General features: G+C 36.5%; 1 protein-coding gene across 1 annotated transcript in view; it reads right to left on the bottom strand.

The window, feature by feature from the left end:
- Positions 1-16,907, bottom strand: part of GDPD1 (glycerophosphodiester phosphodiesterase domain containing 1) — a 42,740-nt gene that overhangs the window by 15,972 nt on the left and 9,861 nt on the right. Inside the window, exons 2-3 of the mRNA XM_072428481.1 lie at positions 10,617-10,659; positions 7,190-7,325 (exon numbers count right to left, since the gene is read on the bottom strand). Coding sequence (XP_072284582.1) covers positions 7,190-7,325; positions 10,617-10,659 — 179 coding nt within the window. The remainder of the gene's footprint in view (positions 1-7,189; positions 7,326-10,616; positions 10,660-16,907) is intronic.

The raw sequence follows: 16,907 nt of genomic DNA, 5'->3' as shown, positions 1-16,907 counted from the left end.
CCCCCCATTATGCTCCATTTTTCCTTGCTAATATGCCCAAACTTTCCAGTGCCCTTTTATTGTGACCCAGTATCCGAGTGCCTCATGTTTTGTAAATCACTGTGGTGTAAATATTTTCCCTAAACAGAGGTTCAATGACAGCCTGGTGGTGTGCACAGCTAAAAGGGGCAGAGGAAAACACTACTAAGTAAAGAAGACAGACAATCTACGCATCAGGTTATTGCTGGGTCTTAAAATCTTACCCCCATAAAATCCAGCCTATGGGGTTTTAGGGTCTGGGTACAGCTGGGTGGGGGAGTTTTAGGATGTATAATCTTTTGATCTTCACTTTTAATCCACCATCAATTATGTAATACAAATTGAATTTATTGCTTAGGTTTTTCCCATATTACATATTTTGGTAACTCCAATAGAGATTGTGTGTAAGGCAATATTGGATTTTGGGAAGTTTTGATCACCAGTATCAAACTGTAACACTGTCAGCCATATTAAACCATTCTATGCCCCATGAAAGGACTGTACTACAAGTTTACAAGGGAAAGCTCACCAAGGCTTTGGACTTAGAAAATTTGTTAACTTGTTGTAATATCAACCTACTAAACAAGTCTGAAGAGGAGGGGATATCTAAATACATCCAGGGCTATTAGTTGTTCACTAAACTTTGTTATCAATTCTCCACTGACACTGTGGAGAGCACATCAAATCACAAATGTTTGCCCCATTGTATTGTGCCTGTGTTTGCACAGGAGGTACAGTACTGAAGTTCCAACTCACTGCACTGGTTTATGGCTCCATTGAATTTAAGTTGAGAACATGTCTATGAGAGCAGTAAATAAACATAACCATATATTTATATATACTAGTTATGAAGCATTTTGAGAACTATAATCCCAGTCCTGGAGTGTAAGCATGGGTTTATGACACTTTGCCTGTGTACTTTGTACAATGCAGACAACAACATGTAACCCAGGGCTTGGAGCAAGATCTAAATATCTGCTTCACATTTTTACCATACCAAAACCTTTACTGCCATAAATTATTTCATATTTACAGGTCAGACCTAAACAAAAAAATTATGCCTATGTGGCCATACACAACCAATACTGTTAAATGTCACTTCATACATATATTATCACACAAAATGGTAGTCTTGTGCAAACTCTTTTTGTTCAATACAAAGTATTGGTCGAAAGACCAAATAAAATCCATAATCTCCAAAAAACATTACTGGTCCCCCTTAGGTATACACTGAGCTTAATGTATCAAAGCTCTGCAAGACTGGAGAAGATAGGCTACCATGGGAGAACCTGGGTGATCAAACAAACCTGGAATGTATCTGGCCCTGAATTGAAAACATTTGCCAACTAAAAGCAAGTGATTTTTAAGAAAATCCATTCCAGGTTTGATCATCCAGGTTCTCTAATTATAGTCTATCTTCTCCAGTCTTGAAGAGATTTAATAAATCAGGCCCATTGACTCAATAATAACTATTAGACAGAGCTGGGAGACCGGTATCCTTGTATTAGAATATTTAGGAGGCTCTCCTGTAACACTGGAAATTGAATGAAGAATATTTAGGAGTGTTCTTATCAAAAGGTCCTTTTTATATTTAAAGTTTATTTTCAAAAATGTTTCCATATGTAGTCCCAAGATAAACCTTTTTTTGATAAATTTCCATTTAGGGTGAAAATCTTTATACAGTTATGATAGAAGTTTAAATCTGAGAAATCTAAAATAACATAATTGTTTATATGGGCAGTTTATTTATGGATGAATATTTCCATTTCCTTTTTCCTGAGCTAAGCATACCAATAATCATATTATTTAGATAGAATGCAATAGAAATTCAAGCTATTAAAATGCTAAAAAAAAATGATTTCTTTTATTTTTAACATATTCTGCTAACAAACTGTCTGCCATATCTACACCTTGTACAATATTACATACAATACATGTAAATGTACCTAGTCTGAAACCTTTATGGATGTATACCCATTAGGAAAATTAAAGGGCATTATTTATCAAAGTAACTAATTAGTTTTTAAACACAGATATGACAGATTGTTGTGGGCCAATACTTGGGTCTGTTTCTTCCACAACAAAACTCCTAAAGTATAAAATTTGCTTTTATAGAGATAAACTTGCAAGGAGAGGAACTGGGGACTGAAACTCTGCATACCTAAGCTACAATATTTGACTAGGACTCTAAACAGTGGAGGATTATCTCTATCCACCCTGAGGTAAGATGCTGAAATTCAGAGTTTCAATAACCCTGGGGAGGAGGGGAGTGCTAATAAGGATATTTTATCTTTTAGACAATTGGGGCAATTAACCTTTCACCACCAACTGTTCGACTTTTGTGAACATCAAGGAAAATCTATGCTCTATCTATACCCGATAATCGGCTCAGGGCTGATATCGGGTGAGAATCTGGCGTGTGTACAGCGCCAGTGGTCCATCGTCCGAACGACCGTCCTGGGGGATCCACGGACGATGGACGACCAATGATCCTAATGCAAGGGAAGAGGGAGAGCGCTCAGCATGGTGCCGCTCTGCCGCCCCCCGTTCCCCTCTGCATAGAGCAGAACAGTGCTGTATGTATAGCACTCGTTCATGCATTGTGCAAGAATAGTCGTTGGAAAGGATCATGAAAGATCCTTTCCAACGACTATTATTGCACGTGTGTACACGGCCTAATTCATTTTGAGATGAGATGCTAAATGGTAATTATGCAAGCCTTAATTACTCTGGGGAAAAGGGAGTTGTAATAAGGATATTTTACCTTTTGGACAATCCGGGCAAAAAATAATCCAGCACTAAGACAAATGTGTATGTTTTTATTATCTTAAAAGTATGGATGTGAAATATAGGGCTTTGGAAAGAAGGAAGGAATTATTCGACAACCTGAATCTAATTAGATGATTCCTTGATTGGTCTAGTTATTACTGGCATTATATTACGAATGCTAATGTTTTAAAAAGGTATAGGAATGGGATTAGTCAAAATACTGGGTTAATGAGTTCATAATTTGGTATAAAAATACTTGGTGTAATACAGATTAAAACGAGTATGAAATGTCATTATTACTACTTTTATATATTATTAGGATCCTCCCCTCGCCATGCTATGATCCTTGTTAACGGATTGAACAATTTAATTAAGAATCGCCATATATATATCTAGGCACTTTCCACCAGTGAGTCACATAACCTAAAAAATGAATGTGACTCTTTATGTATTTTTTGATGTATAATATTGAATCACAATGTGTATAATTGTTAAATATTATGCTGTTTTAGGCGATTTTGTTCCTGATGAAGCGGACTTTGTTCTGTGAAACGCGTTGAACAGTTAGCATGCATATGTATCCGTACCAAATATTGTGGAGTCATCAAAACCCATGTAATGTTTTTACAAAAAGTTTTTTTATTGTAAATTTAAATAAATTTGTGTTTTTAATATATTTAGGATATAAGTGAGATCTGGTTGACTATTTGCCTTAAAAACCCCTCAAAAATACTTACTCTATCATTTACATATCTCTATACTAGGGATGTGGCATCAGAGAGTAATCATTTGGTAAATTGAGCTGTCCATAGTGCTCTATTTTAAAATTTGCTTAACAGCATCAAATGAAGCGTCTGTGTAAACTTTAATTAAATTGCAGTGACTCGTGTCCAAGGCTTCTGTCTACACAACAGTCCCAAACGTTCTAAACAAGTCCCACATGCAGTTACTTTATGATGCACAAGCTTTATAAGCCTGGCAAAAACTTCCTTTACATACACTGAATGAGCCAAATCCTAACACTTGCAACTCAGATCCTCCCCTCCCAGACACAGCAACTCCCAGAGGGTGGGCTTCAGCCGTCCAGCCAATCCAAAAAGCAGTGGGCAAGAGTAGGTGTTCGCATATCCAAGCACCCTATAAAGCAGGGCTATCTAACCGCATTCCTCAATGGAAGGGATCTGCACATTTTTATTATTTATCTGATAGGCAGCAGTAAATTTAGTAATGTGATTCTTACAAAGAGTCAGAAAACGACCCATCAAATGTAACCCCTGGCCTGTCTGTGGCCCTGAGGACTGGAGTTGAACAGCTCTGTACTAAATGTAATGGCCAATCTAAGGTTCCTTGCAATTAGTACACAAAACATTTTATTCTACACAAACACATGAAAATGTTCTTTGCTTGCCAGGGTTACGTTTTAGCATCCATCAGGACTTTAACTGGGCATCAAGGTAAATCCAGCATTTAACGAAATCCAATTTGTTAAATGGCTTAAAATTACGACTGCATGATGACACAATCGGAGCAGGCTAAACCTAACTAGAAACACAGCAGTGATGAAAGCTTTCACTTAACATTTTCCACATCCTTGGGAGTCACTGAAAATAATAAGTTATGCAATAAATAATATAGGCTAAGTATTAATTAGAAAAAGGAGAGAAATATTTGATACCATAATTAATTCAGCAGCCTATACCAACTCCCAGCAATTACTGAAACCATGTACATGTATCTAAAAACACAATCAGCAAAGTCTTCCCATTACACAGCACAAACAGTCATGTGAAAAACACACCCTATGGAAATGACTGACTCTTTCAACATAATTAGGCAAGCAAATATCACATATGTACTCAAAAAGAGAACTAAGCTTGTATAACTGATTAGAAACATGTGAAAAAAAACAAACAAACATACTCAACTAAGCAAAAATGTATTCAACAAAAATATTAAAAGATATAATTATAATTTAATTAAAAAAATTATAAATTAAATTTAATTAAAAAAATAGGTACAGTAAGTATAGTGCTCCCTTTCTTTTTGTAGATGCATGCACCTGACTCCAACTGTTGTAAGAGTAACCCTGGGATCCTGCGGTAATTTTTGGCATTCTCGGAGACTACTTTTAGAATCAATTGGTCAGCTCTTGGCTTCACATTTGCTAAACCATAAGAAATAAGGGGAAAAGATAGCTGAGGTTTTGGCAACCAACTATTTATTAACCAAGTATTTATATGTGCATGTGCAAGTATGTATTATACAGAAATAATTCCAAAAAAACACCTAGTAGACAGTTACAAAGTACAAATATAGATTTGTCCTTGCCCCATCAATTTTTGTGGGAGAAAAAAGGGTGCAAGACTAATTATGCTTCTCCTAAAAATGCTAGTGACAGTAGGTCCTAAAAAGAAAAAAGTAAAGAAAATGTACTGCGTAGTGAGATTGGTTTCATGTCCTGATGCGTTTTGCCTTATGGGCTTCCTCAGGGGATAGTGAGACCCATCATAGAACTACAAAGGTTTATATTCTTGGGATGGAACAATATGTTAATTCGGATAAAAGGTAAGAAGAAAAGAAGCCTCAAAAGTGATGTTCCAGTTGAATATTTGCTTCTGTGAGCATAGACAATGCTTGTATACCAAAGGGATTTCTAGATTAAACCATCTGGTGAAACAAATTTCATCCTAGTGGTGGCATCTATAGCCACAGTCTGTGATTTAACCACCTGGGCGTTTCACTGATGTCTAGATTTCTGTACCAAAAGCGGTATACTGTTTTTCATGAAAAAATTTTTTTTTTAAATTGTAGACCTGTAACTTACAGAAATATGTCTGAACAAGGGTCTAGTAGATATCCTGAATATAATAAAGTTTGAAACTAAAAAACACAAAAATCAGCATAAACAAGAATGCATAAATAAATAAAAAATACTGAAAATGCAATAATTCGGTATACTGTATAGTAATATATTTTTCTAAAACACCTCCCTAGTGTGGTACATTTTAAAACAGAGTCCAACGTCACATACACATAGACAAAACCACATAAATATATTTTGTAATATTTTGGATTGGATTGGATATAGGACTTTGTATTGAATCCAATACAAAATATTTGAATTTCCTGCTACGACCCCCATCGACAGGCGTATGCACTGACATCATCAGAAATCACAGAGGGACGCGTACGCGAACGCCGGGTGTTCTAATTCTTTCCGTACTTCCATGCAAAAAGCGTTAAATTTTTTGCATGGAAATTTATTTTAGATTGTAGGCTATAATTCACCAAATTACTCAATAATTACTTATAATTCACCGAATTACCGCATAACTCACCGAAATATGTCCAAAATTTTATAAATTTAATAATAATGTAATGTAAATGTACAGTAGCTTATATAATACAATTATATATATTATATAAAGATTTCTTTGTATTGGACTCAATACAGCTTTTTTGTATTGAGTTCAATACAAAGTGATTTGAATTTCCCGCCCCGCCTCCCGCCCCACCGACGCATGCAGCGACGTCACCAGGAAACCCCAGAGATCGTCAGTGCACACACCGGGAGAAGACTGAACAGAGAAGACGTGTCCGGAGGAGCTGCGGGGACAGGGTAAGTATTTTTTTCAGTTGTAATCCGATTGTCATACAGTGTTGTATGACAATTGGATTGCACTGTAACACGTGTTTCTATTTTTAGCTACCCCGAACCTGGTTCGGGGTAAATGATTGTAGCAAGTTTTCTTACCCCGAACCAGGTGCGAGCTAACCGCCCAGGTGATTAAATATACACTACTTGTACATTATTTTGGTTACAGACAAATGATTTCATTAAAATAATTTGGCAGCCTTTTCACTCCTAAATTGGACTTGCAGGCTTCTTTCTGAGGGTCTTAGAAAACATATTTGATTTTATAATTAATTACACAACAAAGGTCAATAGCAAAGTGAGATCAGGTTTCATTTGCATACTCAAGGGGAGGTTCTAATGATTATTCTAATCTGGAACATCTGATTTCATTGGTTAGAAGTGGAGGTAAATGTAGGGTTGTACTTAAATAGTAGTTCAAAAAAACCCTTTATCCCTTGTAACATTATATTAAGACATATGGCTATGAAAATATATAAAGCCATGAAATTCACTGATGTATTGGTAGTTAAAACTGACTTGGTTTGTGCAGACAAATGCATTTATGTGAGTCACCCTGCAAAATGCTTGCTGATATCTATATGTTGCTTGGATATGTAACTGTGCCAGTGCAACCAGGCCCACTCTTATTGAAACAAGTCTAGTTACTGCATCTGGGGTGAGCATTATTGGTTTTAGTATAAAAAGTAGACAAAATTATCATTTCAATATATAGAGATCTTGAAGCAGACATTAAAGGATACTCACACAGTAGTCCAACTCTGATATATTAACACTGACACCTGTGGACCTCTTTAAATTCCCATCGTGTGACACTACAACCTGTTCATCTTTCGTGAGATGGCAATCAAGTTCCAACATATCTGTCCCCAGGTTGACAGCACTGAAAAGTGAAAACACAGTTAATTATGAAATATTAAAAAGAACTGGAACTATACAAAGGGGTTGGTGTAGACGCTTGAACATCAGTGTCTACAAAGACCTAAGTCTACTTTTTCCTTTACCTTGGGATCTATGTAGCATTTGTTGTAGTAATGCTATACTGTATATATTATTATATTATCTGCAAGAACAGAACAGATAAATTACCTGGCTTGTGGCAGGATTGCTGTTCCTTAGTTTCCCGGTTTACCTACTCTTTGGTAAGCGGTGAACTTACTTCAGGCTCTTGTAGAAAGAAGAGAATAAAGGCTCCCCTTGTAGTAAGAAGTAAGACTCAACTACAAGATAGGTAGAGATTCTAAATCTGGAAAGGGGATCTCTGTGTCATCCTCTAACTAGCATATTTATCTGTAAACCCCCTGAAACACAGGGGTCATGTGAGGCAGCCTTTAATATTTTCTCAATGCATAATAGAAAAGCAACCCAATTGTTGCTGCTTTGTACATCTACATACCTATTTTATTCAGATGTTTTTGATAAAAAATAATGAAATCAATAATAATACTACATAATAAAGAAAAGTTGTTTATTTTAGAGCCTTTTTTAAACTTTAAAAATGTCATTCTAATCTTGATTCAGAGGCATAAAAACCAAAAGATTGGTGGTTGGGCTTGGTGGATGTGCAAGAAACCTACCTACAACCTTTATGCTCCAAAATAAGCCAGGGGATGACAAAGCGGGACAAACCTGTGAACCTGGCTCTTACACAGGAGAAAGCACTTGGAAATGCTTGATGACTGATAAGCCTGACCATATTACAACAAAAAAATGGGGCATATATATATATAGTTTCATATCGATTTAGGGAATTGAGAATAGGGCAAAGCTGCTACTATATTAGAGGCCAATTTGATTTAAATCAAACTCTAGAAGTTATGGAATTGTGACTGTATTACCCTTGACATTTTGGGCCTTGAGGGCTGAGATGTAAACTAGCTAATGCCAGCAAATTCACCACCCTGCAGACTGTTTCTGTGACAGCAGGGCCAGTAGCCATATTATATTTGAGCTGTATTGACAATACCAAGGAGAAAAAAAGGACACTGACCCTTTCCAGCCCACAAAAACACTGTTTTTAAAACTCAGCACAAGTGTGACAACAATTTCATATATGAACTTTCCCTTTTTCTGCAAAAATTAAACTTTTTTGCAAAGTAAACCCTCATCAAAATTTCAAGTCAGGTCAGTACACACTATCTGACCTGAGAATGTTTGAAGAATGTCATACCAGAGTATGTTTGATGAATGTCATATTCACTGTTTTATAAATAGAACCATTTATTTGGGAATAGCTATCCCCTAAATTTAATATACATTTCACAGTAAATACTTTAACCTTAGGCTGGAAAGGGGGATACTTTGCTTTCTGATAAATTATAAAGTGTTCACCATTGTGCAGGTAACAAGCCAAACTATATTAGTTTTGGGTCAATTGTTTTTTGTTAGATATTTTATATATTTTTTTACTGGTAATGTTTTTTTTTTTTTAAATAAACATTTAATCTATGGCACCAAAATTCCAGAAAGGAGACGTGTCCTCACTTTGTCCAAAAAGAAGGAATTGGTAAATTCAAACAAGCTATAAACCATGTCAAGAATTTGAATTGCATGAAACCAATGGGAACACATGACACTTCCTAAATATGGGGATTGTTGCTTCCAGCTATCCACTGATATGGCCATAAACCCCACAACTAGCAGAGACTTACCCTGCCTGGGACTCAAATGCCAACTGGGTCTATTGGGCATGGAAGGATCTCCATTGGAGGGAGTGACATTGCCCTAATGATTCTGTAGCTAAACATATTTACATTTGGGCTAAAAGAAACACCCATAGGGGGTATTTGTGACTTTCTTTCCATGTGATGGCTCCAGGGCTTGGCAACCATTTGTCCAACAGGGATTGGGAGCAAGACCTCTGACAGTAAAAGCCTAAATTGGGATGATATGCAACTAGAACTAGTACTCACTGTCCATATAGCCATATGTATTTACCCTTTTGGGGTTCCTAAAAACATTGAATATAGGGCTCCTTCAGGGAAGTCTAAAATGTATCATGTTCATTTCTACCTGAATTTTATTCCACACAAACCATGTACCACACAGTACGAGAATATGTTCCAGTGGGGTAAACAATCCATGGGTGTACATCAGTGGTAAATATACTGTACCAACATATATGAAACAGTAATGTATTCCGCTACATTTAAATAGTTTTGTACAATAAATATATTAGTCATTATTCAATATGATATGACAGATGTTCCTCTAATCAACATACCCCCGTTAATATTTAACAATGTATTATTAGCATGTATCCTTTGCAGGCGGATACACAGGAGATTTTCCGTTAAATCACTATGTATATCTACTAAGGAAATAACTGCATGTTCTTATGCACAGAGGGATTATTTTCTTTAAAATCTCTGTAATTTCATCTGTCCTAAGGCTTTCTCTGCTATTTTATTAACATGATGTTGGCAAATAAAAAAGAGTGAAGTGCAGCTGGGAATAAGAAAGCCCCCCTAGCACTATACAGAGATCCTACTGCTGAATAGCTGCTTTAGGATAACATTAGTTTCCCACTTCTTACACTGCCACCGATCAAAAGGATAAGAGGAACAGACAGCTAAAAGATACTAGAGAAAAACATTTTATTATCTCCATAATTATAATAATTTTAAACAACACTCACATACAACAAAGGTTTTTTGCATGTGTAAATCCCAACAGTTCAACGCATGTAGGTGCAGTGCTGAACGTTAAGTGGCAATGCAAGTCTGGTGGTAAGGTGCACTGGCACGCCATTCCCTTTTAATGATACAGCATCATGCAAATGCTATTAGCATGCTACTTGCTACGCAATAGTGTGGCCATGACATTCACAACTATTTGGGGGTGAAGTGTGTGTGTGTATAGAAATGCATCTCTCTGGTGGAGTGAACTCTAAAGAGGGAGCGGTGTGAAGCAAACTCCAATGGTGGCATGGATATGAGGAGTAAGCTGTGTGTGCATGTTACTTGTGGAATAGATACAGAGAAGAAAGCTGTGTGGAAGGGGGAAGGGGGCAATCAGTTTTGGAAAGTAACGTGTATGTACTGGAGTGAGGATTTCACAGGTGCTCCGAAAAGTGGATTAGAAGTAGAAGTATGAAAAATAGATTTTCATAATAGGCACATGCATTTTGTAGAAATAATATACATTTGGTATTTAAAATTTACAATATACTCACTATTTGAAAGCAGCCATTGTATTTTCTAGATTTTCTCCAGCACCTTAAACAAAAAATAAATATATATGTATGACCAGAAAATACATTACATGTAGTAATACATCTAATATGTCATATCAATACCACACATAACAGACACATATCATTAGTTTAACTCCGAGGAGGCAAAATGTTTCTGAAATCAACACCACATCTAACCACCACTGTTTTTAAATGATTTGCAGTTTAATATGGCTGTGTTATTTTATATTTAGCATATATATATATATATATATATACGGTATATAAAACGGTGGTTTTAGAAAAAAAGAAAAGACAGAGTTGATATGAAAGTTGAAAAGTAAAGAATTATTTTAATTGAATTTAAAAATGAACGCCCAAAGTGTTGTAAATCAGCAAACTCCAAACATGACTATGAAGTAGACATCCAGCGGTACCTGTACATTTTTGCTGGAGTGCCCCAGAGTTTACAGGATTTGTATGGTATATGAATACCAACCTCAGAAAAGCAAGTGGAAATTGGATTGGATTGGATTACTGACTAACACTAAGGCCTGGGAAGGGATAAAGCAATGTTTCCTGCAATGACCTAGCATGGATATTGGTGACCAGGCATCTCTAACAGTTCACTAGTTTTATATATAATATAATGTATTTTTAGCGGACTTTATTCACTACACAATAATGCGTCAATGACAAATGGATGGGTATACCTTTCAGCTTTTGACCCTATGAAGGTTTGCCTTAGTCACAAGACAGGGTCACACAAGGAAACCACAAATTTGAGTCATCTACAGATATACTGAGTCATACTGACGTGTTATATGTGAAAAATCAGCATTGCTCTTGGGGACAATAAACCAGGAACTGCCTTGTAAGCACAGATACAGCATTCTTTAGAAGACGTAAAACGGAAGTAGCAAGAGCTCAAAAGAGAATCTTGTTTCATTGCAAAAAAAAGGAACTGCTAACAATGTCTATGTCTAACAATCTTTTCAACAGTGGCTTGATTATTTAATATAAGCCTATTAGCCTAAAATATATTATCCAAAAGTCTCTAACCAGGCTAACCTCAACAATCATTATTAGAGAATATACAATGAATGCCTTTGTATAAAGTATGTAAGCCACTAGAAAATGGTAAAAGAATGCAGACAAAAATGTCTAGCTTGCAAAGATCAAGGTCACGTTATTACGCAAAATAAAAAGCAGCCAGATGGAAATATTTTTTAGAATTATAATATTGTAAGCCCCAGCAGTTTTAAAATTCAGACAAATCAGGTTTTAAGTTAATTTATTCTGGACTATGGAGTTGAACACATTGATATACCTACTCCCCGACTGAGCCAGTAATTGGGAAAATATAATGAAATTTGTCATGGAAGCACCTGCTCGCTACAATGAACTAATACTCATTGACACTCTCTAAAGTATTAAAAGAACTGTATGTAGAGCACAAATTTCATCCATGCACTTTTGGAACCTTTTTTCTGACACAATGGACACCCACTGGACACGACAGTGCTTAATTCGTGTAAATACTGTGGGGAATTACTGCATCCTTTATGTACTATCATTACTATGAAAAGAATTAAGCAAAATGTATAAAAAAATTTATAAATGTATTTTCATTGAATAAGCAAACAAAACATTAACAAATACAGCTCTAAAGGGACAGTGATTGTTATTTAGAACATCCAAGTCAATATTTCACTGCAAATGGTATGCAGTCAAATTGGGTGCTCCATTGTTACTACTGCAAAGGTGATTAAAATGAGCCTGTTGTGTTCACCAAAGAGTACATCTCTGTTTGTCTTTATATCGGTGATTTAAAACAATTCTAGGTCCTATTATTATGTAGGGCCTTCAGTTTTCTTCATAATTGAAAAAAATCCCACCCTACTGGCTGATATTAAACACAGAGCCCCTGCCAGCTACTCCTTTTCCATAAATGGGCCAAGCCAAATCATTCTTCATTTGTGTTTTACATGTTCCCCCTCCCAGACACTGCAGTGCAATCCAAGATTTAGAGAGGACATGGTGTAGCCAGGTGACAAGCTACAGGCTTTTGAACCAGCAGTAACAATGTTGATATACATACCCCAGACACATCTTTCATCCCACTGTAGTGTAAGCAGGTATACCCAGTAGGAGCAGGGCATCACCACTGCCCCATCACCACTGCCCCCCTATCATTAACTGTACTTCTGGTATATGTATGGGGAAAATTGCATCACATGTTATAATGAGAAGCCATAGGTGTATTTTTATTTGCATTTGAAAAAAATCTTGTATATCTCAGCCTTAGTTCACATCATTGGTGGTATGTCAAGCTTGGCTTCATATACCATCTAGATGAAAGTTCACAATGCACCACAAATATATTGGACTCCAACAGTAGATAAATATCAGTATTAAAAGGTCATGTTTAGAGACCCATTGTTCTACAAAAGTTCCTACGCCAAGCCATAAATATAAAAGAACACTGTAAATACTTACCTTTCCAGTTGGACTGCACAGATCCTAGGAAATCAGAAGTCTATCAGAGAGAAAAATGACACTTCCACAAGTGTTGATTTCCCAGGTTCTCAACAGCTTTTAAAGGTATGAATTGGTTTAGTAAGACAAATAACAAGTTGCATTTAGGGGCAGTGCTCCATGCTTTTATTAGTGAACCTCCATGAGTAGACTTCATTTTCATCCATAGGCTTTAAACTTAAAAAAATAGAACAGTGAATGCAAGGATTAAAACTTGTCAGATTGTCTATGTTCTATTGTGGATATTTTCCTCCCTTCTGTGTGACACTAAAGGAAGGAAAAGAAAGGCCTAAGTTGGGGGAAATCTCTTCCTAATAAGTTATCACTATAAGAGTGTCCCTGTTTGATTATTTTCCCTCACTCCCTGTTACATAGTTTAAAGTAATAAAGGATAAAAAAGACAAAGGTCTATGAAGTTCAACCCCTGGGGAAATTAAAATATCCCAGATATAAAACCCTACGGAAAGTTTATCCAGGGGAAGGCAAAAACAACCCTGGTACAATTTGCTCCCACAGAGGAAATAAGTTCCTTCCCGATTCCATGAGGCAATCGGATGTTCCCTGGATCAACAGTCTCTGCTATTTTACTTTAAAGCCTTAATACCCAGTTATATTCTGTGCTTCTACAAAAACATCCAGCTTTCTCCTAAAGGAATCTATAAACTTTCTGAAACAGTAACAAGAATAAACGTAGGATATTCCATCATTCACATAGTCAGTAGAACGTACAGTAATAGCAACAACAGTGACACAAACAGTAATTATAACCTTACAAGGGTTCTATTTAAAACTACAGATACATATTTATAGTATTAAGTAATATTAATATGGGGAAGAACTCAGGGTATTTTTTAGTTATTAAGACTATTTTGCATGTTGTACCTACTTTAAACTATGAAGAAATGTTGTTTTTTTTGGATTACCAGATCAATGACCCCAGAAAATGAATTACATGACTATTAACAATTTGTACCTAACATATAAATACAGAAGAGTAACCATGTTTATTACCCTGTGCTTACGTAAGGGAAAATATATTAACTTTGGAAGCAGAGCTCTAAATTATTCACTAGCCTACACCTCTATGAGGGGGTTCAGTGACATCATCAATATTTGAATGTAAAGGGAACACTGAGACTGCAACATGAACCTTCCAGCTATCCAAACACTGAGCATCAAATGCCATGGTTATGTGTCTCCTTACACTAGGGACCAGATTGCTATCCTTGACAAACTAAGGAGCTGCAAATAATTCATCAGCATGTCTACTGAGGAAAAATACAGGAAAACTATACCATGTTAACAATAACCCTTCTTTTCCACAATATGTAAAAGTTTATCCCATGTACCCATGCCGGGAATGAATGAACTCCCATGCACCTTACATCATTCTGGTCATTCTGGGCAATCAATATAGCTGAAGTTTCAAAACATAAAAAAGAACCAGGTAAGTATGGTGATATCCACAGCACAGCAAGGACCAGTGAGTGTAATTAAAAACGAATTTTGATTAGGCAAGTACGTTTATTTTATTGCAGGAGGGACATTGCCTGTCCCTCTTGCAATAAAGAACCTACATTTAATAATTAGGTGTATTTTCACTTTAATGCACAGGAATTTCCGCTGAGCTACTTCATGAAAACATGATGCAGTTATTCATACAAATATAACAGATTCAGAATCATCTCATATACAGCTTTCTATTATATTATTTATTATCTATTATAAACTGTATTTATATAGAGCAAAGATGTTACACAGCGCCGTACATTAAATGGGGGTAGCAAATTACAGATTCAATCAATGACACAGGAGGAGGAGAGGACCTTGCCCAGAAGAGCTTACAATCTAAAAGATGCCTTACATCTCTAATTGGCTGGAATTATTATTTTATCTGAAGGGCTGAATAAACATCATACCCATATTGTCAATCCTCTTTGCTGTCTTCACAGGAACTTTGTGGAGGTGCAGTGAAAGATGGTGATTGCATGCTTGATGTCATGGCTAATTCACAGTGCAATTGTGTTTAGCTGAACTAAAGAGGACCTCCAGTGCAGAAACAACTAATCTTAGCTGAACAAATTTATTCCCTATATTTCTGTAAACCTTCCAAGTAATCTAACTATATAATCTCCTCAATAAATCGCATATAAAATTATACCTAAAATTCATGATACATTTTTTAACCCATGCTTGCACACACACCACATGGTAGATTCATTTTGTTTTTTCCTGGCAGTCTGGGTTAGCATTAGTGCAAGGACATCGGTAAATATTGGGCCTGATTTATTAAAGCTCTCCAAGACTGGGAAAGATAGATTATCAGGGGTGAACCTGAGTGATCCAGTAAACCTGGAATTGATGTATTAAAATAATTTTTTATTACTTGGCAAATGTTTTCCATTCTTAACTAGATCCACTCCAGAATTCCTGGATCACTCAGGATCACCCATATTAGGCTAACTTCTCCAGTTTTAGAGATCTTTAATAAATCAAGCCCTGTGCCTATGTTACTGCTGCACTAATTGGTGTACTGAAGGGTACCCCTCCCTTTACAGAAAGGACTAATACATGTTTAGCATAAGGGGCATATGCTTAGTTATACTTTGCTTTTTTCTCAGTCCCTTGACAGCTGGCACTTTTTCCTGACTCTCTAGTTCTAAGATGTAAGTGGACCCTTGAAATCTTTAAGCAGCATTGCACATAATCTCATTGACAAGGGAGCAGAGACTTCTCTTTTGTCACAGTCTCCTCTGTTGAAAAAAACTGCCTGTCAGCACTTTTTATTAAATGAACTTCAGTTCAGCTTTAGCTAATTATGAAAGCAGTCAAACTGGTTCTTTTAAAATGCAACCAGGCCCTAAAGATACCTAATGAAAGCCTTTCCTACAAACACTAAAGCTGCGTACACACTTCCAATTTTTATCGTTGGAAATGAACGACGGACGAACGATCGATTGGGCAAAAATCGTTCGTAAAAAAAGTAACCGACGCCGATGAACGTGGATAGTTGTTGGAAATAAACGACCGGACCGGCGGATCGGATTGGACGACGATCGTTGACCATCTATCGTGTGTACGGTCGTTCATTGATCGTCCATGGTCTGAGCATGCGCGGTGAACGAACGTTCGCTCACTTCCTGTGGTGCACGTCACTTCCTGTATCGTTCAAACGATCGCATCTATCGTGTGTACAATATCTGCGAACGATCGTGTCGTTATCTGTATGTACAGGATCGGTGCTATACGATCGTTCGCAGATATCGTGCAGGATCGTTCGTCGTTCGTTTACCAACGATAATAATTGGAAGTGTGTACGTAGCTTAAGAGTTTAGTATCATCCTACTGAAGAATATCAGTGCTTGGCCCTGACTTCCTGCCACAGAAAGAACTACAGATTCTACTTTTTCATCTTTATACCTACAAGACTGCAGATCTGCTAAGAAAAGTGCATGGAGCCAGTCCTGCAGACTGCAATGCAGACATTTTCTGATAGACGCTGCAATTTACAAAACATGAGCACAGAGTCAAATGGGAGACATGAGCTCAGCTTAAAATCCAGCACGCTGAATGTTTCAAATATCAGCATGTAAAATGCATCAAAATCCACTTCAGCCTTTTACTGTCAACCAAACTAAAACTTTTCTTTAACAAGTAAAATAGTACTCTATCTTTCCAATTCTTCATATTGCATAGGTATGTTTAGCTGATTAAAAACAAACACTTTTATATTAAAAACTTATACACAATCTT

Source organism: Pyxicephalus adspersus, chromosome 1 (assembly GCF_032062135.1).
Source record: "Pyxicephalus adspersus chromosome 1, UCB_Pads_2.0, whole genome shotgun sequence".
NCBI lineage: Eukaryota > Metazoa > Chordata > Amphibia > Anura > Pyxicephalidae > Pyxicephalus > Pyxicephalus adspersus.
This window is presented reverse-complemented; position numbering and strand designations above follow the sequence as displayed.